This window comes from Lynx canadensis, chromosome F2, assembly GCF_007474595.2.
Source record: "Lynx canadensis isolate LIC74 chromosome F2, mLynCan4.pri.v2, whole genome shotgun sequence".
Lineage (NCBI taxonomy): Eukaryota > Metazoa > Chordata > Mammalia > Carnivora > Felidae > Lynx > Lynx canadensis.
Genome location: NC_044320.2, coordinates 65453355 through 65477087, shown reverse-complemented (window position 1 = coordinate 65477087; position 23733 = coordinate 65453355). Strand labels below are relative to the sequence as shown.

The window sequence follows — 23733 nt, the reverse complement described above, 5'->3', positions numbered from 1 at the left end:
AAGGCAGGTCACTCCTTCCCATGTCATTGATTCACTACACTGCACTTCTCTGCCCAGATCCTGCATTGACTTTCTATCTCTCCACCACTTCCTTTTCCCTTGTGTCTGCTGGAATCCTGCTTTCTCTGTAAATAAACTTCCTGTATTCTTGTCTCTTCAGAGAACTCTCTCTTTTCATATTCTTGCCCTAATGGAAATGGAATTCTCTCAAGGACAGATTCTTTTGTGGCTTTCTCTTTCACCACACCACCTATCATGGGACCAAAGGGAAGGAGGTCAGCATTCTCCTGAACCCCAGCATTCTCCATGCTTTCTCATCAATCTTCTAACTTCCAGAAAAAGCTCATCCTGCCTTCAGCATCATGCCATTCCTTGTTTCTTTCCTCTGACTCCTGGGTACTTTCTGATATTACTGTCCCAGGAGCACATCTGTCTCTCCACCTCTAATCTTATCATCAGCCAATGAGATTCAAAACTGCTATGATGATTCTCTGGTGATTTAGTCCATCCATTCTCAATCACATCAGTCTCAATGATTTACACTCCACTTCAGCCATAACCTCCATGACTAACACCTGAATCTTGTCACCAGCCATGAATGTTCTACACCAGGACTCTTAATCTTAGCCTACACTTTGTCAAGATTTTCTTCCCTCCATTTCCTTGTTGCCCTCAGTCATGCTGTATCTTCTTTCAATATAAAGATTATACCTCTCTTGATTCTTAAATTTGACTACATAATTCCTCCTAGACTCTTCTCTTTTCCTATCCAGATTTGATGCCATGGATGAATACTTAAGCTAGTATCTCACTAGGAACCTCAACTTCTTTGATCCTGACCTTTCTGTGGTCCTAATCCAACAAAATCTCAACTCTGTATGAGTGCTACAATCGCCCTTCTTTGCACCAAAAACCCCAGCTTTTCTCTTGGTAACCCTCTTTAGCTCGTTTCTTCCCTTTCAGTAGATAATTTTGCTTCTTATTCCACGTAGAAAATTTAGCCCTTAGTTATGATATCTTTCAACTTGTTGACTCCCCTGTTTATAATCTTAACTAGACTCACATTTACCTCTTCAGTCTTCCCGGATAAGGCATCCTTTCTAGTGCTCAACCCATTTCTCCATTGGCGCATTCTATCCTGTACCATCAGTGTGTCCTTCCCTACTGGTCCCTCCCTTCAGCCTACAGACATACAAAAGTTTCCCCCTACCCCCCTAAAATCCCAAATTTGAAGCAGTCATTGATGCTGCATCTCCTTGTAGTCACTCCTCATTCTCTGCCTCTCAGCTTATTTTAACTTCTAGGAGCAGTACTCTGCTCTGCTTCTTCATGTTCTCACCTCCTATTCACTTCTCTGTACTTTCTCTGTCTTCTGCTCCTGACAGTATAATCCCACCATGAGAGTTACCAACACAATTTCCATTGCCAAATCCAAAGGAAACCAGTCAGTCCTTTTCTTGCTGGATATTACTGCACCACGTGGCATCACTGATGTTCTCCCTCCTGAAAGTCTCTCATTTCTTAACTTCTGTGACTATCTTCCATTTGCTCCATTCTTACTATTTAACGATTCTTTTAAAAAAAAAAAACCCAAACCAAATATCCAAATTTATTTCAATCTATCTACTCAATCACCTAAGCTAGAAGATTTGAGGCTGTTTTCAATTTCTTCCTTTTCCACCTACATCCAACTAAGTGCAGAGTCCAGGTGGTTTTGCCTATTCACTTTTTTTTTTTTTTAAAGCTTTCCTTATCCCACTACTCTGGTCCCGACTCAAGGCCTCACAACATCTTACTTGGACTATTGTAGTCTCCTATTGCCCCTCCACCCCTACTTACACATGGCTTCCTTGCTTACCTCTTTCAAGTGTGCAGAACCACATACTAGATAGCCTGCACTCCTAGCCCTCTACATCAGACTTCCCACAACCTGGTCTTCTCTCAACCTCTCCAGCATTATTTGTTTCTACTCCCTGACATTAAAAAAACATTTTTTTTAATGTTTATTTCTGAGACAGAGAGAGAGCATGAGCGGGAGAGGGGCAGAGAGAGAGGGAGACACAGAATCCAAAGCAGACTCCAGACTCTGAGCTGTCAGCACAGAGACCGATGTGGGGCTCGAACTCACAAATTGTGAGATCATGACCTGAGCTGAAGTCGGTCGCTCAACTGACTGAGCCACCCAGGCGCCCCTCCCTGACTTGATTTTGTACACTAATAATACTGAGCCACTTCAGTTCCCTACACAGGTATTATACTGTTTTTTCCCTTTGCTTGCACTGTCCCCTCTGCCTGTAAGTCCCAAGGCTCATCTTCTGCTTAGCGGTCACTGCTCCTGCAGAAAGTTTTATCTGCCCCTGCATTTTTATCCACTTTCTAAGCATTGCTAGGCTGCTCTCCATTCCTCAGAGAAGACCTTCTGTGTTTACAGTGATCACCTGGTGGTAATGGTGAAATGAGATGTCAGTGTTGTTCCTCCCCACCACCACCTCGCTGTTACACTAATAAGCTCTTCAAAGGTGAATATAACTGTGTTACATTCAAGTCTGTTTTCCCCAATTTGAAAAACAGTACCTAAAATGCCATTGTAGGCACTCAATAAAAACCTGAATTGAATACAGCTCTCATTCAGTTCAGTTTAGTACAAATGAATTAAACAAGTGAAAAAGAATGCTTACTTGTACTGGATGTTGGCTTCCTGTAAGAAGGCTAACAGGACTTGGGAACCATTTTTGGGAATATGAACATCAGTAACTGCTCCTTTTGATACATGGAAGATACTGCTGGGATGCCACAGGTCCACCTATAGTGCAGGAACCAACCTATAATTCATATTCAGTTCAGGTGGGGAAAGATCCATGTCATGGCATGAAACATGTCACATTTTGGATTTAGACTCAATGCTTTCACCATCAGGGTAAAATTCTTATTTGAATTTGGTCTCCAAATTATATCATATCCACATAGAATTTGATCATCATTTATAAGCAATAAAGACCAATATACAATAAAGTCACAAGGTAAAAATTAGATAAAATAGTTTTAAGTATACCTTTGATATTCTTAAAAATTATTACACAAATCTTTGAATAAGAAAGATATAAATTACCTTATATTTTACTACCCAAGCGAATTATGGTAGCTTGACAACAGCCATCAACAAAGTTTGATAACTTTAAATGGAACACTCTCCAGGTATTTCTTCCTTCCCCAACACATGCCTTTTACCAATTCCTACTCAGCCTTCACATGACAATAGAAACATCCCTTTGTCAGGTTGGACTTTTCAGCTAGGGTAGTCTCCTGGTCATAGTTCTTAGAGCAACTCATGCTTTCATTATGTAATTTAATCCTATCAGAATGTAAGCTCCTGTAGGTTACCACCTCATTCTAAGTGTCTAGAATGGAGCCTTGTGCACATCAGCAACTCACGGTTGCGTACGTATAGACTCCATGTAATAATTCACTATATGTTCACCACATGCCCAGTGTTTTGCAGGAAAGCAGGAGTTGTGTCTCTTTAGCTCACTGTAGTGTTCCCAGTGCCTTGTCTAATGCTCCATATCTGGTAGGTAGTGCTTTACATTCATTGATAGAATTACTGAACGCATCTGGGAGGGAGGAGAGCCCTATCTTCTGCACAAGCCGAGAGCTACCTTTTCGATTAGGCACAGTTCACCTTTACAGTCATGTCGCATGGGACCTTCTCTTTCTGCATTTCCAGCCTTAATCTGGTACAGGGCCTTGATCTCTGATCTGGTAAGATTTAGTTACTTTATCTTCTCTTAGGTGTCAGTGTCTTCATTCTTTTAGGGAACTCTAAAAGACCAAAAATACTTTGTGACTCAAGGAAATACACCTCTGGTGGTATAATTTAATCTTGAACAGGGCAGAAAGGCATTTGTTTTGGGGACGAAAAGTCTCTCTTTTTTTTTTTTTTGTTTTTGTTTTTTCCAAAGCAGCTGACTCCTCCACTAAGCTGCAAGGGCAAATCTGACTCAGCTAACATGCTAGTCCAACAATCATAGAAAAACAGAAGTGTGGGGCTGGAAGGGATGCTGAGAGGTCATTTCATCCATCTGTCAGCCCTTGAGCAAGGATACATCGAGGACTGAACAAACCTGTCCCTAATAGACGTATCCAAACCACATCTTTTAAGTCTCCAAAAGAGGAGAGTCTAAAAAATCCTAGTTTAACTCATATCCATGTTTAACAAGATTGCAGATGTTTTTCTTAATCCCTTACACTGCAGCACAGTTTCATTTTTTCTTGTTCCACTCTTCAGTAAGGAATGGGTGGTTTCTTGTCTCTGTGAGATAAAGTACATTGGTATCTTTCACTTTTCTTTATATGATAGATTTTCTGATCTTGTAATCATCTTTGGGACTTGCCTCTAAACCCATTACAGAGACATATTTTTGATATTAAGGTTTGTTACATCCCTTAACGCCAGTGGAGATGAGGAAATAGTGCTATATTTGGAGGGTAGAGAGCCATAAGAACCAAAAATACTGTGAATAGCCACCCTGGAGATTAGTTTGTGTGTCATTTTCCAGGGTACATGCTAAAATAAGACTCCTCATCCAGTAGAAGAAAGTAGCTTTCCTATCGGAGGTTCCATTCAAGGAACATACCCCATAGCATCACCTGGAGAAGGCTTCCTAGGAAATGGGTCTAAAGGAAACAAAACTAATTCGCAAAATCAGGAATTGTACTGTTGTGATATTAGGAAAATAAGTTAAAATGAATTATCAGCTTTTCTCCAGTAATATTTTGGGGAAAGGGTTCTTGGATATATAATACATGGGTATTTAACCCTGGGTGGCAGGCATATGCTTATAACAAGATATAGGGACAGCAATACTCACGTGAGATTTTTAAAGTGCCACCCACTTTTTAGGTATTTCTAATTTTTTCAATAATGCTTGAGGTAGGAGCTAATGGTAGATATACTTAAAGAATGAGAAGACTCAGATTCGTAGAGGTGAAGTCAATTTTCCAAGGATGCACAGCTCCAAAACGGTGACACAGGATGTGCCCACACTCCAGTGCCCATATGTGCTGACTGGGTTAAGTGTCTTTGGGATCTTCTGAGACTACCCCCAGGAGAATAAGCAACATCCAACCTCCTTAGTGTTTGAGGGGGTTTGGTTGGCAGGTTTCACACCCTGGTTTTTTCTGCCAGGGGTTATTTGCCCTATAAATTGTATGTGGGTATTTCAAAGTTCAAATCAGCCCACTCTGGGCAGGTTACCATCATTTCCTTAGGGTGTCATCCCATCTGGATGAATGGTAAACTGCCTCTGAATGGCAAAGCTGGGTGACACTTTATGATGATGACAACGAAGGATCAGTAACCTTGTCAGGATGGCCTCAGATTGTATGCCAACTATCACAGGGTTTTGCTGTAAACAGCCATGTGATATTGCAAGGAGAGAACGCTCCTCTATGGAAACTTCTGGCCTTGGAATCTGGTGTTTGTTCCCATGTGTTCCTTTCCTCATATGATGACCAGTCACATACAGTCAGATCTATTTAAGAGGTGGAGGAAATTTAGTGTATGGTCAAAAGCATGGACTTTGGAACCTGATGGCCCTGAGCTGGAATGCCCTGCTAGTATCAGCCGTGTGACTTCAGGGGAGGTTTTTAACATTTCTGAGCCTCAAATTCCTTATCTGTATTGGGAATGTAATTAAAAAGCCTATCTACAGACTTTTCTGTAGGATGAGTTGGAAAAACAGAAGTAAAACACATGGCACGAAGTCTGGCACGTAGTGAAAACTCAAAAAATATTAGCTATTTGTTGTTGTTTTTTTCTTTTTGAACACATACGAAAAGAAAAGCTGGAAGCAGTAAAGTTCTACTTCACATATTTCTGATTAAAATGAAGACTATGATGAGATTATTCCTTTATTTGGACATTAAAACCTGTAGGTGGCTTTAAGGAAGAGAGGAGCCAATAAATACACCAAGAATATGAGTAAGGCTGGAATGTTTCCTAATGCAAACAACTGGATTTGAAACCACTGTAGCATGCCGGTTAATTCTCTGGATTCCAGAGTCTGACTTCCTACAATTACATTTAGGCTCTCCACAGTTAGCATCTGTGTGATGTAGGGTGAATTCCTTAATCTCTTTGGGCTTCACATTCTTCATCTGTAAAATGAAGGTGATGATTACACTTCCTGGTTGTTGTTGTTATAGATTGGGATTATAGAGACTACAGAAAATGCAGTCATTAAGAGCATTAATTTTGGGATTCAAGGCAGGCTGAGCTTGAATCCTGGTTCTGCCGCTTATTAGCTGTCTGACTTTGGGCAACTTACTTTAGCTCTCTGTGCTGGTTTCTCCAGTTATAAAATGGGCTTATAAATACTATATGTTTTATTTTTTTTTAATTTTTTTTCAACGTTTTTATTTATTTTTGGGACAGAGAGAGACAGAGCGTGAACGGGGGAGGGGCAGAGAGAGAGGGAGACACAGAATCGGAAACAGGCTCCAGGCTCCGAGCCATCAGCCCAGAGCCTGACGCGGGGCTCGAACTCCCGGACCGCGAGATCGTGACTTGGCTGAAGTCGGACGCTTAACCGACTGCGCCACCCAGGCGCCCCAATACTATATGTTTTATAGATTTGTTAGGCTTAAACTAATACGTACGAAATGCTTTAAATAGCACCTGGTGAACAGGGGTCATTTGTTAAATGATAAATGATTCAAAATTCAAAAATAATTTCTCTGCAATGAAAAAATATCATATTTTAGTCTAGCACTAATTTCATGGCTCTTTTGGTTCTTGTGCTGTGTTTACTTACTGGCCTGGTCCAGCCTCCATGAAGCATCCACCTGTCTTTCAGGTGACTGATTACATACCTGGTTGAGGTATCACTGGAGGTATAGTCAGTGTCCCCCAGCAGTTTCTGAGTGAGTCCTACATGTGGATATGGGAAGACAGGTGGTATTTCTTCAGCTTGGGAACAGATGGCCTGCCTCCCAGCTGCTTGAAGTAACATAGACGCATGAGAGAGGAAAGTCCTACTCTGTATTTACTCTTACTTTCTGTTGGTTTGGAAAAGTGTTAGGCACTTATGTATCACATAAGAGGTTTCTAAGTAAGAAACCTCAATATCAAGTTTGTGGTCAGCTAATGTTTAATTTACATAATCATATTAATTACATATTAGCACACATAAAAAACTTAATGCACAGAAAATACTCTCTCTTATATACCCTTAAAATTGTCTTTTTGGTCTGGATCCACTTAACCTTCTTGAATCTTCTTTTAGGATCTCTATGACCTCTTAAGAAGTTTTCTGACACCCAAGTTTAGGTCAAGTACCTTTGTTATCTGCTTTCATGTAACTTTTAATTATATCTCATTTTTTACAGTGATTATATTAGTTTCCTAGGGCTGCTATAATGAATTGCAACATACCGGATGGGTTAAAACAAAGAGATTTAGTCTCACACAGTTTTGGAGGTCAGAAGTCCAAGATCCAGGTGTTGACAGGGCAGCATTTCCTCTGAAATCTCTGGGGGAGGATCCTTCCTTGCATCTTCCAGCTTCTGGGGGCTCCAGGCATTCCTTGGCTTGTAGCCATATTATACCAATCTCCATCTTCATCTTTATATGGTCTTCTCATCTGTTTCTGTATCTTCTCCTCTTCCATGTCTGCTAAGGATACTTGTCATTGGATTTAGGGCCTCTCATCTCTCTCATCTTGAGATCCTTAAGTACATCTGAAAACTCTTTTTCCAAATTAGGTCATGTTCACAAGTTCTAGAGACATATATTCTGGGGGGCAATTGTCATATTAATATCTGTTTTCATATTATCTTCATGAGAGCAGAAACTGCGAAATTCTCCCTCCCATATCTCCAATGCTTGGCCCCAATAGTGGCCCCATATCCCCAGTAGTGGCCACTTCAGCAACACAGTTAAAGAAATGCTTTTATTTTATGGTTATTGTTTGTCCTTGCTCTACTTCTTATGACTTGTTAACATTTCAAATAGCAGGGGGCTGCTGGAAGGTAAACTTAGCCAGAGAATATGGTCTCTGGTAAACCAGACATATGGTAGGTTGTTAAAATTGTGGGACTCATTTTACCTAGCTTCATCCTCTCTCTCCTACAAAATGCTAAGTTATCACTTCCCTAAAGCACAGACCCAATAAATACAACAAAAGTCTTCAGGAATTTAGGCAACTCATTGTTTCACCACTGAAGAAAGATGAAAATATGTTATTAACTAATTAGGGGTTAAAATAAATAGTCATAAAAATTAGTGGAGGCCCAAAAGTGGGATAAGTCCAAATGAAAGCATTACTTATAAATTTCAGTATAGCAGAAATTAATACCATAGCATGAGTACAGTAAAACCTTCGTTTGTGAGCATAATTTGTTCTGGAAACATGCTTGTAATCCAAAGCACTTGTATATCAAAGCGAATTTCTCCATAAGAAATAATGGAAACTCAGATGATTCATTCCACAACTCAAAAATATTCATATAAAAATGATTATAATACTGTACTAGAATACAAAATAATAGAGAAAAATAAACAAATTAACCTGCTCTTACCTTTGAAAACCTTCATGGCTAGTGTGAGGGAGACAGGAGAGAGGAGGGTTATTGTGTAGGACAACTTTCACTATCACTAATGGAATTACTGCTATCCATTGGCTCCATGGAATCTTTTTCTTTTCATGAACTTTAACAAGGAACCTATCCAATGACACTTGCTTTTGTGTCTTTTTGAGGATCTTAACGACATTGCATTGTCATTAAACAGATTGATCACTGCTATGACAGCCTTATTAGGGTAGTGCTTTTCTACAAAATTTTACACTGTTTCCCACATTTTACACATCTCCCTAATCTCGTTTGCAGTGAGAGATTCTTCTGCCTTTTTCTCCTCCTCTGCAGAAGAGATGCAGACATAGACTTCCTATAAAATATTGCAATTTCGGCCACTTTCATTTCTCTATGATTTCCTTCTTAACTTCCATCATAATCATCTTTTTACCACCTTTCTTTCCAACCTTTTTCTGCATGGGGCCATTGCATATGCTCGCACGGATGTTGACTACAGTACAGTATTAATAAACGCATGTCATATACTGTATTTAACATAACTGGCAATAAGGCAGCAGAGGAAAGGGTCTAAATCTGCAAGCAGCCCGACCTAGTATGAAGCAAAGCATTCCTAAGCTTACTCTTGTATGGAAAAGCAGAAGACTTTCCATAGGTGCTTTGAAGTGACAAAAAAAACACTAGTAATGTTCTGAAAAATCATTGATTTCTGCCAAGCACTGAAGCCTGAGACTGAGCATCCAAGCATGGAAGACGATCAACCACAATCCCAGAGAGAGAGAGAGAGAAGAACCATTGGCTCAGTTGTGATCATGTAATGTTCTGCAGCACGTACTACTCGTAATATAAGATATTGCTCACTTACCAAGTTAAAATTTATGAGAAATGTTTGCTCATCCTTCAGAACACTTACAGAACAAATTACTTGCAACCCAAGGTTTTACTGTTCTAGTTATCAGAAAAGCATTATATCAGTGACATCAGGTAAAGGTGGGAAGTTCTGTTTCGGTGTCCATGTTTTCCATCCAATTCTCTTCAAGGCTGAATGCTTATCATCATAATTGGATAGTAAGTCTCATTTATTCAATAAAGCACACATTGGAAAAGAAAATGATTTTTAACATTTCCCTGAACTATTAATTGGTACATTCACCAATTTGAAAGGATTATTGAAGCCCATCAAAGATGGAATATATGGGTTGTCAAAAAAGATTTAATTTATTGGCTTGTTTCAACAAGGGGTAATCTCAGAAAGACAAAGAATTTAGGGGATTTGGGCTTTTGTTAGGTGATTTTGTGTAGGGCTTAAGGAACTCAGATTTTTCTCTGGGTTGAATGCTATCAGAAAGAAGGGAATTCCATCACTGAATATCTTGATAATCGCATCTAGAAGGTGAAAGAAACAACTGGGACTATAATTGATAAAGAAGCAGTAGTCATATTAGCTACACACAAAAACAAAAAACAAAACACAAACGAAAGAACCCAAAACAAGGGATGTTTTGTCATTTTTCTGCTTTGGTCTATTTTTTGTTTTTCCTGTGTTTAGACACGGTCTTATTTTTATCTTATTTCATGAAGAACATAGAATAGTCTTGTCTGATGCTGGTACTCTGTAAAATGGTTAACATAAGAACACCAAGGTCTGGCTGTTCGTGTCAGCCTGGCTTCTGGCTGCCAGGAGCTGCTTTCCCCCATCTCAGGATAATTACTATTTTACTAAATTCTTATGATAACTAATGGTATGCTAGATGAGGGGTGGGAACTCTGCATTATCAGGCCAGAGTGGCTTGGGGGGGGGGGTGATTTGAGTACTAGGGTCATTGGGGTTATGGAATGAAGGATGTAGACCTGTGATGGTTTGCCCAGGAGAAATTAGAAACTCAATGACATCTGACTTTGGCACCCTGCATCTTTCTGTAGCGCCTGCAGATCACCACATTTTTCATATAAAAGAGTCGATACTACCTTAATTCCTGCCCTCTAAGTGAACACTTGAAGTCTTATAAATACTAAGGAAAGGTTCCTAACTGCTACACTAGAGACTCTGAGAATTTAGCAGCCACTCAGGAAGATGAAGGCAATATTGTTAGATGAAGGCAATATTGTTTCACTATATTTTGCTAGCTTAAAATAATTCTATTCTTAAGAATTGAGTTAGCATTTTTAGCCTGGTTTTGTAGAATGGATAAAAATAATCAGAAATTATCTCATGCATCACCTGGATATCCATTAACAAGGACATTTGAAGACAAGAGCCCCTGGACTGCATCTCAAGTAATAGAGATTTCCCTCCACTTTCTATTGATGATTTATGGTTTTAGCATAGATAATTTTCCCATGATATGTGATTGCTACATCCAGAAGTATTTACTTTGGTGTACTAAACAAGAGTATGCTAATGCATTCACAATAAAATGTTTTTGGCTATTCTCTGGGGTTTAATATTCAGTGGAAAATCACTTCAGAGTTTGTTATGCATTCATTTTTTCAGATGCTAACTCAAGAATTCTATTATTTATCTCAAAAATCAAACAAAACTCATCTTTGCTTTCATGAAAAAAAAATTCTAACTTAGGAAATAAAAAAAAATGGTTTCTTTCTGGCTCTTTGTTAAGTTTGCTATGTCATATTCCAGAGACTTAATTTTCTTAATTACAAATAAAGGTCTTAGACTACATTATTTCCAAGTTCCCCTCATACTCTATAAATTCTGTCAGACTCAGTGTGGTTTTCTGAATATAAAGGTTTACATTTCTCTAGGAAAATCTCTTTCAAGTTCACCCACATTTACCTTCTTACTCTCAGAGTTAGAAAAAGACCCTCTCGGGGCGCCTGGGTGGCTCAGTCGGTTAAGTGGCCGACTTCGGCTCAGGTCATGATCTTGCGGTCCGTGAGTTCAAGCCCCGCGTCGGGCTCTGTGCTGACAGCTCAGAGCCTGGAGCCTTCTTCAGATTCTGTGTCTCCCTCTCTCTCTGCCCCTCCCCTGTTCATTCTCTGTCTCAAAAATAAATAAACGTTAAAAAAAATGTAAAAAAAGGAAAAGACCCTCTCAACAATTTTGCACTAGTATCATCTTTGAGTGATCAGTTATATTGACTTATTAGGTCAGTATGGAAAATGATATATAAAGAAAACTAATTTTTAAAAAGTTACTTTCAAGCATTTTTCTAAAGCAATTAGAAGATTAAATGGAAACCACATAATTTTTTTCTATATTAGTTGTTAGCTGATGAAAAGACCAGGGAGGAATTCTCAAACTGGAGGGCCGAATGATCAAGCAACAGATCATCATCCTTTGAACAACCTAGAGGATTTATAGATTGTTCTGTCTCTCTGTTGTTTACGAGAATAGGCTGATTTCTAAAAATCAGCTATGGTAACTACCCTACGTCCTTTCACTCTTTACTGAGCACCTGCAGTGTCTCAGCCATCAATCAAGCTATGTACTGAGGATGCAATGATGAGTAAGACACAGCGTGGCCTGCCAGGACTAAGCAGACATTACATGCTTAGTCTATAGAGGGAAGACACACTAAGGCTGTTTAATTACATTTGGGAAGTAGTTTGAGAAAAGTTTCCCAGGAGAGGTGTTATTTATACATAATACTGAAGGGTGAGTAGGCGTTAACTTGGAAAAGGTGGAGGGAAGTGGGGATAAAAGGCATCATTTAGAGGCTTCCATATGAAACGGTTTGTGTCAGGAATGGAAGAGAAATCTTCAAGTTTACCTGAGCCCTATGATCCTGGAAAACAGTGATCTCATGGCCCTTCGTATTCTAGAATGGCTTACTGTAAGGAACCATTCTCCCCATATAAATTTGAAAAACCTCACAAATTTCCCCTTTATTTACCTATGACAAGCTCAGACATAGACCCTTAGATTCTCATTCTTTGCTTAATAGTTAGCTGAATTGTTTGTCCCCATTGATTAATCTAAACAAAATGTCTGTTACTTTGACAAGCGTTAGTTAAGCTTTTCTCTTTCCACCAGGCCTCAGAACTTTTACCCACCCTCACTTGCTACAGCCTCTCTGTAACAGTCCTTCCTGAGCATTAACTGACCTCAGTGAAACATCCTCTGATTTTACTGTCTGGTCAAGTCCCTCTAGCTTTCTGCCCACATTCCATGTGTTCTTTCTAGCCTTGTTCACACTTCCCCCTAGAAAGAAAAGCCCTTTTCTGCTAGAACTGATACATTAATTCAGCAAAGTTGCAGGATATAAAATCCTGTGCAGAAATTGGTTGCATTTCTATACACCAATAATGAAGCAGAGAAAGAGAAATCACAGAGCTAGAGATAACAATCCTAAAATTTGTATGGAACCAGATAAAAACCCAAATAGCCAAGGTAATGTTGAAAAAGAAAAGCAAAGCTGGAGGCATCACAATTCTGGACTTTAAGCTGTATTACAAAGCTGTAATCATCAAGGCAGTATGGTACTGGCACAAAAAACAGACACATGGATCAGTGGAATAGAGAACCTGGAAACGGACCCACAAATGTATGTATGGCTAAGTAATCTTTGACAAAGCAGGAAAGAGTATCCAATGGAAAAAAGTCTCTTCAGCAAATGGTATTGGGAAAACTAGACAACGACACGCAGAAGAATGAAACTGGACCACTTTCTTACACCATACACAGACATAAATTCAAAATGGATGAAAGACCTAAATGTGAGACAGGAAATCATCAAAATCCTACAGGAGAACACAGGCAAGAATCTCTTTGACCTCAGCTGCAGTAACTTCTTACTTGACATGTCTCAGTAGGCAGGGCAAACAAAAGCAAAAATGAACTATTGGGACTTCATCAAGATAAAAAGCTTCTGCACAGCAAAGGAAACAATCAACAAACTAAAAGGCAACCAAAAGAATGGGAGAAGATACTGGCAAATGACAATGGGATAAAGGTTATTACCCAAAATCTATAAAGAACTTATCAAACTTAATAGCCAAAAAAGAAACCACCCAGTTACGAAATGGGCAGAAGACATGAACTGACACTTTTCCAAAGAAGACATCCAGATGGCCAACCGACACATGAAAAGATGCTAAATATCACTCATCATTAGGGAAATACAAATAAAAACCACAATTAGATGGGAATACAAGCTGGTACAGCCACTCTGGAAAACAGTATGGAGGTTCCTCAAAAAACTAAAAATAGAACTACCCTACGACCCAGCAATTGCACTACTAGGCATTTATCCAAGGGGTACAGGTGTGCTGTTTCAAAGGGACACATTCGCCCCCATGTTTATAACAGCACTATCAACAATAGCCAAAGTACTGAAAGAGCCCAAATGTCCATTGATTGGTGAATGGATAAAGAAGATGTGGTATATATAGACAATGGAGTATTACTTGGCAATCAAAAAGAATGAAATCTTGCCATTTGCAACTATGTGGATGGAACCAGAGGGTATTATGCTAAGTGAAATTAGAGAAAGACAAAAGTCCTAGGACTTCACTCATATGAGGACTTTAAGAGACAAAACCGATGAACATAAGGGAAGGGAAACAAAAATAATATAAAAACAGGGAGGGGGACAAAACAGAAGAGATTCATAAATATGGAGAACAAACTGAGGGTCACTGGAGGGGTTGTGGGAGGGGGAATGGGCTAAATGGGTAAGGGGCACTAAGGAATCTACTCCTGAAATCATTGTTGCACTATATGCTAACTAATTTGGATGTATTTAAAAAGAATAAAAAATAAAATTAAAAAAAACACAATGAGATACCAGCTTACACCTGTAAGAATGGCTAAAATTAGCAACTCAGGAAATAACAGATGTCGGCGAGGATGCAGAGTAGGGGAACACTTTTGCACTGCTAATGGGAATGCAAACTCGTGCAGCCACTCTAGAAAACAGTATGGAGGTTCCTCAAAAAATTAAACAGAGTTACCTGATGACCCAACAATTGTAGTAATAGGTATTTATCCAAAGGATAGAAAAATGCTGATTCGAAGGGGTACATGCACCCCAATGTTTATAGCAGCGCTATCAACAAGAGCCAAATTGTGGTAAGAATCCAAAGTCCATTGACTGATGAATGGATAAAGTATACGTAGTCTATTTACAATGGAATACTAGGTCAGCAATCAGAAAGGATGAAATCTTGCCATTTCAACAATGTGGATGGAACTAGAGGGTATTATGCTAAGCGAAATAAGTCAATCACAGAAAGACAAATACATGATTTCACTCATGTGGAATTTAAGAAACATAACAGATGAACATAAGCAAAGGGAAGGAAAAACAAGATAAAAACAGAGAGGGAGGCAAACCATGAGAGAATCTTAAATAAGGAGAACTGGGGGTTGCTAGAGGGGAGGTGGGTGGGGAAGGGAATAAATGGGTGATGGGCATTAAAGAGGGCACTTGTTGGGATGAGCCCTGGGTGTTATATACAAGTGATCAATCACTGGGTTCTACTCCTGAAAACAATACTACACTGTATGTTAATTTAAATAAATTTAAAAAAAATTAGCTGAAGAAACAAAAAAATCTGAATATACTTAATATCAATTAAGAAAACTGAATTATTTAAAAATATATATCCTTCTTGACCCCTTAAAAAAAACTAGCAGGTTCAGGGGAGCTCTAACACATATGCAACACATAATATCCAAATCTTATTTTAACTCTTCCACAGTTTAGACAAATTAGAAATTTCCCTAAAATAATTTCATTAAGCTAGTATAATCTTATTTTTTAGTTAAAAAAAAATGTTGAGAGAGAGACACATGTACATGCAAGCACAAGTGGGGGAGGGGGAGAGAGAAAGGGAGAGAGAAGATCTCAAGCAGGCTCCACCCTGAAAGCCCCCAATGCGGGCTCAAACTCATGAACTGTGAGATCACGACCTGAGCTAAAATTAAGAGTTGGATGCTTAACTGAGCCACCCAGGAGCCCCAGCTAGTATAATCTTTAACATGAAAGAAGAAAAAATGCAAGAATAGCATGAGTAAAGTAATTATAAGCCAAACTTACTTATAAATGTGGTGACAATCCTAAAAATGTGTATTAGCAAACTAGATATAGAAAGGTTCAAAAATCATGACTGAATACAGTTGTAGCTTAACATTAGAGAAACCTATTAATGTATTTCATCATGTTAATAGACTATTAAAAAACTCTATGATATCAATACATTCAGAAAAATCACTTTTCAAAATTCTACGTCTGTTAATTATAAAATATCTGTAGAAATTAATAATGAAAACATACATTTTCTGAACCTTTTAAAGGGCATGCACCAAAATCTTCAGGAAACATTTATACACAATGGTAGTGTCAGAACCATTTATTTTCAAGTCAGACACAAAGCAAATGTACTGTAATACCAATTTTTTAGACTCTCATGCTGAGGATCATTGCCAAGAAGCTAAAGAATAAAGAACAAAAAGGCCAACAATCAGAAGGAAGTAACAAAATTTTCATTATTCACAAGCTACTATCTACAGAGAAGCCAAGAGATTCCCTACAGGTAAACTATGAAAAATCAAACATTAGCAGCATTTACAGATATAGTATCAATGTAAATATATATACACACATCAATGTAAATATGCACTTGTTGGCCTTGAAATATCTTTACTAAAATAACATTAAATGAAACAGGTTACAGAATAGGAGGTGTAAGTGATGTCACCAAAATGGTCACATAGGAGATCCCAGTCTCTGTATTGTAACAAAAATAATTAGACAGCTATACATGAACAAAAACAATTCTGGAAGAGCTCTGGAGTCCACTTAAGAAATTTTAGTCACACACTGGAACAAAACACCTGAGAATAACTGCACAAGAAGGAAGACAGCTTCATTTTGTGTGCAACATTCCATCAGCCAAGCTGGCATTGCTCAGGGCCAAGGGGAAACTTCCTAACTAGAAAGAGTTCTTTTATCTGGAAAGGAGAACTAGGGTGAGAAACCTGCTTCTCTACTCTTTTGGAACACCGCATGAATACCCTGCTTCAGTTTCATCCCACCCAGACTATCAAAGCTGAGATGCAGATAGATGGCTAGGAACAAGAAAGAAAAGCCGGGGCTGTCAATAGCAGCCACACAGTGGGAGTGATCACAGTTCACCGTGACCTGCTCTAAAGACAAAACCAGTAGCTTTCACCACTGAAGAAGGAAGCAATGGCCAGCACAGCTGCCACAGACCTCTAGTAGATTTCACTAGCTTTCGTATCACAGGTATTCATGTTTGCTGATGCCAGCCAACCTGAGTCAGTTCCAACTTCTTCCTGCCTTACTAGAATCTGGGAAACACACTTTTTAAGATGGAAGTTTAGAGTGAAAAACACTTGGATTAGGAAAAAAAGATTTCAAATACACAACCTAACTTTATACCTCAAGGAATTAGAAAAAAAACTTTAAAAAGTTTGTTTCCTTATATCCTAAATCAGCATATGGAGGGAAATGACAGAGATCAGAAAAATAGAAAAAATTAACAAAACCAAGAGCTGGTTTCTGAAAAAAAATAAGTAAAATTGATGAAACCTTTAGATAGGTTAAGAAAAAAGGAAAGAAGCCTCAAATAAAGTCAGAAAGGAAAGAGGGACATTATTACTAATGAGACAGAAGTGGAAAAGATAATGAGATTACTATGAACAGCTACATGCCAAAAAATTGGACAACCTACAAAAAAATGGATACATTCCTAGAAATATGCAAATTACCCAGAATGAATCATGAAGTAATAGCAAATCTGAACAGACCAATCATGAGTAAGGAGATTGGATCATTTATAAAAAAACCTCTCAACACAAAAATGTCCAGGGCCAGATGGTTTCACTGGTTAATTATACCACCCATTTAAAGAAGAATTCATGCCAATCCTTCTCAAACTCTTCCAAAAAATTGAAGAGGTGGGAATACTCCTTTAAAGGAGTTTAAACTTAATTTATGAGACTAGCATTACCCTGATACTATAAGAAAAGTATGAGTTGATATCCCTGATGAAATAGCTGCAAAAATTTTCAAAAAAAAATTTAGCAAACTGAATTTAACACATATTAGATCATACACTGTTATCAAATGGGATTTATCTCTGAGAAACAAGGATTGCATACAAATCAATTAATGTGATACATGACAGTAGAACAAGAGATAAAAATTATATGATCTTTTCAATAAACACAGAAAAAGCAGTTGTTAAAATACAGCATACTTTCATGATAAAAACACTCGACAAATTGATATAGAAGGAATATGCTCCAAAATAATAAAGGCATATATGATAAGACTACAACCAACATCAGACTCAAGGATGAAAGGCTGAAAGCTTTTCCTCTAAGATCAACAAGACAAGGGTGCTCACTCTCACCACTCCTACTCAATTTGGTTCTGGAAGTGCTATCCAGAGCAATCAGGCAAGAAATAGAAATTAAAGACACCCAAATTAGAAAAGAAGTAAAACTGTCTTTGTTTCAGGTGATATGAACTTATACAGAGAAAATCCTACAGACTCCATCAAAAAATAATTAGAACTAACAAATTCAGTAAAGTTGCAGAATATAACAATCAATATGCAAAGATTAGTTGTATTTTTTTATACGTTAACAGTGAACTATTAGAGAAATTAAAAATACCCATTGCATCAAAAACAATAGAATATTTAGGAATAAATTTAACAATGGGGATGTAAGATCTGTACATTGAAGACTACAAGATTCTGATGAAAGTAACTGAAGACATAAATAAATGGAAAGATTTTCTGTGTTCATGGATTAGAAGAATTACTGTTAAAACGTCCATACTCACTAAAGCCATCTATAGATACAAGGTATCTCTATCAAAATTCCAATGGCATTTTTCACAGAAAGAGAACACATAATAAAATTTGAGTGGAATCACTAAAGATCTTAAATAGCTAAAGCAATTCTGAAAAAGAATAAAATGGGAGGCATCATACTTCCTAATTTCAAACTAACAATAAAGCGATAGTAGTCAAATCAGTATGACGCTGAAATAAAAACAGACACATAGGTCAATGGAACAGAATAGAGAACCCAGAAATAAACCCACACATATATGGTCAACTAACATTTAATCAGGGATCCAAGAATACTCAATGGGCAAAGGATAGTCTCCTCAACAAATGATGTTGGGAAAAGTGAATAACCACATGCAGAAGAATTAAAGTGGACCTTTATCTTGCACTGCTCACAAAAATAACTCAAAATAGATTAAAGATTTAAACGTAAGAATAGAAACCACAGAGCTCCTAGAAGAATACATAGGGAATGAGCCCTTGGACATTGATCTTGGCAATGACTTTTTGATCTGCCACAAAAAGCAAAGGCAACAAAAGCAAAAATAAACAGTGGGACTACATCAAACTAAAAAGCCTTTGCACAGAACAATCTACAAAATGATCATCCTACAGAATTGGAGGAAACATTTGCAAATCACATATCTGATAAGTGGCTAATATACAAAATATATAAAGAACTTACATAACTGAATAGCAAAAGGAAAACAAAACCCCAATGATCTAATTAAAAAATAGGCAGAGAAACTGTGTAGATATTCTTCCAAAGATGACATACACATGGCCAATATGTACATGAAAAGGTGTTTGACACCTGAAGGATCTAGAAAAAGAAAAGACAAAACCAGAAATCAGTCAGATGAAAGGAAGTAATACAGATTGGGGCAGAAATAAAATAGAAACTAAAAAACCAATAGAATGGGTCAATAAAACCAGGAGTTGGTTCTTTGAAAAGATAACTGATAAAACTTTAGCAGACTCCTCAAAGAAAAAAAAATGGGCTCAAATGAAAATAATTGAAACAGAAATAACAACTGACATAGAAATACAATTATGAGAGATTATGAAACAAACAACATATATGACAACAAATTGGACAACCTAGAAGAAATGGATAAATCCTAGAAACATATAACCACCTCAAACTGAATTGGGAAGAAATACAAAATTTGAACAGACCAATTACCAGCAATGAAATTGAATCAGTAATCAAGAACTCCAGATAAGCAGAAGCCCAGGACCACTGACTTCACAGGTGAATTCTACCAAACATTTCAAGAAAAGTAAGTATCTATTCTTAAACTACTTCAAAAAACAAAAGAGGAAGGGAAGTTCCAAATCATTCTATGGGGCCAACATTACTCTGATACCAAAACCATATAAAGACACTACAAAAAAAGAGAACTAAAGGCCCATATGTTTGATGAACATAGATGCAAAAATCCTCAATAAAATATTAGCAAATTGAATCCAACAATACATTAAAAAAATCTTTCACCACGATCAAGTGTGATTTATTCCTGGGATGCAAGTGTGGTTCAATATTTGCAAATCAATCAATGTGAAACATCACATCAGCAAAAGATTAAAAAAAAAACATAATTTCAATAGATGCAGAAAACTTTTTGACAAATTACATCCATTCATGATTAAAAAAAAAAAACCTCTGCAAAGTAGGTTTAGAGGGAATATACCTCACTAAATAAAGGCCATATATGAAAAACCCACAGCTAACATCATCCTCAATGGGGAAAAACTGAGAGCTTTTCCCCTAAAGGACAGGAACAAGACAAGATGTCCACTCTCACCACTTTTATTCAATGTAGTACTGGAATCCTAGCCACAGCAATCTGATGAAAAAGTAGATGAGAAAGTCCGATGAGAAGTAGAACTTCTTTACCAATTTGGTACTATAGCAGAAAGCTGCTTTCACAGGAAGGAAGGACCAAATCAGGTAAACAGGTAAATTGGGCTATAGACTGCTGGCTGGCTGTGTTGCAGGTGAAGCAGCCCAGAGCGGAGATGATTAACAAAAGTAAATGTGCCTTGTTAACTCTGAGGTCACATGTCCTACCTGTCTCATCCTTTAGGCTAGCTAAGGTAAACAGAGGTGGTGCCTCCTGTAGGCTGTAAACAACCTTCCGCCCGACTGCCCAGAGCCAATATATTTTTGTTTTAACCCAAACCCCTAACCCCAAGCATCTTCAAAACCCCCTTTCCCTCACATCCACAAGTTAATGTTCACAGATTCATTGTCTCTTTGTGCATGTCCATGGCCATGTTTGTAAGCCTTCTGATCCTAATAAAAACAGGGCAAGGACCCTTATTCAGGGCTCTGGTCTCTTCCCGAACATTAGCCATCTCTCACTTTTCATCCTGCATCCTGCTCATTTGCTGGCTAAAAGAGAACTTTACACTTAGAGTCTACGACAATACACAAAAATAAACTCAAAATCAATTAAGGACTTAAATGTGAGACCTGCAACAATAAAAAATCCTCAAAGAGAGCACAGGCAGTAATTTCTCTGATAATGGCCATACCAACATTTTCTAGGTATGGCTCCTGAAACAAGGGAAACAAGCAAAAATAAACTATTGGGCCTACCTCAAAAAGCTTTTGCAAAGCAAAAAAAAAAAAAAAAAAAAAAAAAAAACAACTAAATAAAAACACAACTTGCTGAATGGGAGAAGATATTTGCAAATGACGTATCTAATAAAAGGTTAGTATCCAAAATATATAAAGAACTTAAAGGGGCGCCTGGGTGGCTCGGTCGGTTAAGCGTCTGACTTTGGCTCAGGTCATGATCTCGCGATTCATGAGTTCGAGCCCCGCATCAGGCTCTGTGCTGACAGCTCAGAGCCTGGAGTCCGTTTCAGATTCTGTGCCTCCCTCTCTCTCTGCCCCTCCCCTGCTCATGCTCTGTCTCTCTCTGTCTCAAAAATAAATAAAAAAAAACATTAAAAAAAAATTAAAAAAAAAAAAAAGAACTTAAAAAACTCAATGCCAAAAAAATTCCATTTAAAATTGAGAAGAGAGAACAGTCATTTCTCCAAGGATGACATATGGATGGGCAACAGACACATGAAAAGATGCTTCACATCACTTATCATCAAGGACATGCAAATCAAAACCACGATGAAGTATCACTTCATACATGTCAGAATAGCTAAAATCAAAACCACAAGAAACAACAAGTGTTAGCAAGGATGTAGAGAAAGGGGAGCCCTCTTGCACTGTTGGTGGGAATGCAACCTTATGCAGCTACTGTGGAAAAGAGTATGGTGGTTCCTCAGACAATTAAAAATAGAACTACCAATCTTCAAGCAGTTCCATTACTGGGTATTCACCCAAAGAATATGAAAACACTAGTTTTAAAAGATATATGCACCCCTGTGTTTATTGCAGCATTATTTACAATAGCCAAATTATGGAAGCAACTCAAGTGCCCATCACTAGGTGAATGGATAAAGAAGAGGTGGTATATATTAAGTGGAATATTAGCCATAAAATAATGAAATCTTGCCATATACAACGACCTGGATGGAGCTCGAGAGTATAACGCTAAGTGAAATAAGTCAGATAAAGATAAACATATGATTTCACTCATGTGGAATCTAAAAACAAAGAAAAAAGAGACAAACCAAGAAACAAATTTTTTTTTTTAATGTTTATTCGTTTTTGAGAGACAGAGACAGAGCGTGAGTGGGGGAGGGGCAGAGAGACAGAGGGAGACACAGAATTCGAAGCAGACTCCAGGTTCTGAGCCATCAGCACAGAGCCCGACACAGGACTCGAACTCATAAACTGTGAGACCATGACCTGAGTCAAAGTTGGACACTTAACCGAGTCACCTAGGTGCCACATCCAAGAAACATACTCTTAACTATAGAGAACTGATGGTTAACAGAGGGGAGACGGAGGGGGCAACAGGCGAAACAGGTGAAGGGGATTAAGAGTACACATCACAAGCATAGAATTGAGTCAGTATATTGTACACCTGTAACCAATATAACACTGTTAAGTATACTGGTATTAACATAAAAAAATACCAATTGGAAATGGGAAAATAAGAACAGGATATTAAAGAGAAATTGCACTCCCATATTCATTGCTGCATTATTTATAATAATATATGGAAATAATCTAAGTGTGTGCCAATGGATCCATTTATATACATATGGATAATTTCATCTATATACAAATACATAAAAAAGATTATAGGGGTGTCTGGGTGGCTCAGTTGGTTGAGCATCCTGAGCCTTGATTTTTGCTCAGGTCATGATCTCACAGTTTGTGAGACAGCCCTGCATCAGGTTCTGTGCTGACAGCATGGTGCCTGCTTGGGATTCATATTCTCTCTCTCTCTCTACCCCCTACTACCTCAAAATAAATAAACTTTAAAAAAGATGATATATATGTATTAGTTATATATATGATTATATATAAAGAGGGAGAATATATACAACAGATATTATTCAGCCCTGAGAAAGAAGGAAACCCTACCATTTGTGACAATGTGGATGAATCTGGAAGACATTATGCTAGGTGATAGAAGTCAGAGAAAGAAAAATGCTGCATGATTTCACTTACATGTGGAAACTAAAACAACCAATCATAGAAACAGCAAGTAGAGTGGTGGTTATCAGGGGCTGGGGGTGGGAGAAATCTAGTGATGTGGTCAAAGGGTACAAACTTCCAGTTATAAGATGAATAAGTTCTGGGGATCTAATGTACATTTTGATTATGCTTAACCATGCTATATCATGTACTTTAAAGTTGCTAAGAGACTAGATCTTAAATGTTTTCACTTCCAGAAAGAAATGGTAATTTTGTGAGGTGTTAGCTAATGGTATAGTGGTAATCATTTTGAAATATATATAAATCAACATATTGAACACCTCAAACTTTTACAAGCTTGTATATCAATTATATCCTAAGAAAGCTGAAAATAAGAAGTGTGACTATAGTATGATGACATTTTTGCAAAAAAATGTATATTTAAGTACATAACAAATTGGGTGAACACAAAATTGGCAGGGAGGGAAAAGAGCAATAATTCAAACAAGGTCATTTGAATTCTATAAGAGAATGTTGATAACTAGCAGAGAATACTACCTTACTGCCATTTACAAAGTTTCCTTTATCACCTCCTTGTTCCTCTCAACTCTTTCATACATTCTGCTTTGAAACCTGCCTGTTCACCAGGGACAGGCAACTGGTAACTATGGGAAGATCGGTTTAGTCTCCTTTGTAATCAGGGAATTATATATTAAGTCAAAATGAAATAGCAAACAGATGTGAGATTTACAAACATTAAAAATTTTGACAATACCAAATGGAGTCTGGAGTGTGGA

At 37.8% G+C, this 23733-nt stretch overlaps 1 protein-coding gene across 1 annotated transcript in view; it reads right to left on the bottom strand.

Moving 5' to 3' along the window:
• Nucleotides 1–23733, bottom strand: part of CPA6 (carboxypeptidase A6) — a 314477-nt gene that overhangs the window by 84843 nt on the left and 205901 nt on the right. Inside the window, exon 3 of the mRNA XM_030304409.1 lies at nt 2679–2803. Within this exon, the coding sequence (XP_030160269.1) occupies nt 2679–2803 (125 nt within the window). The remainder of the gene's footprint in view (nt 1–2678; nt 2804–23733) is intronic.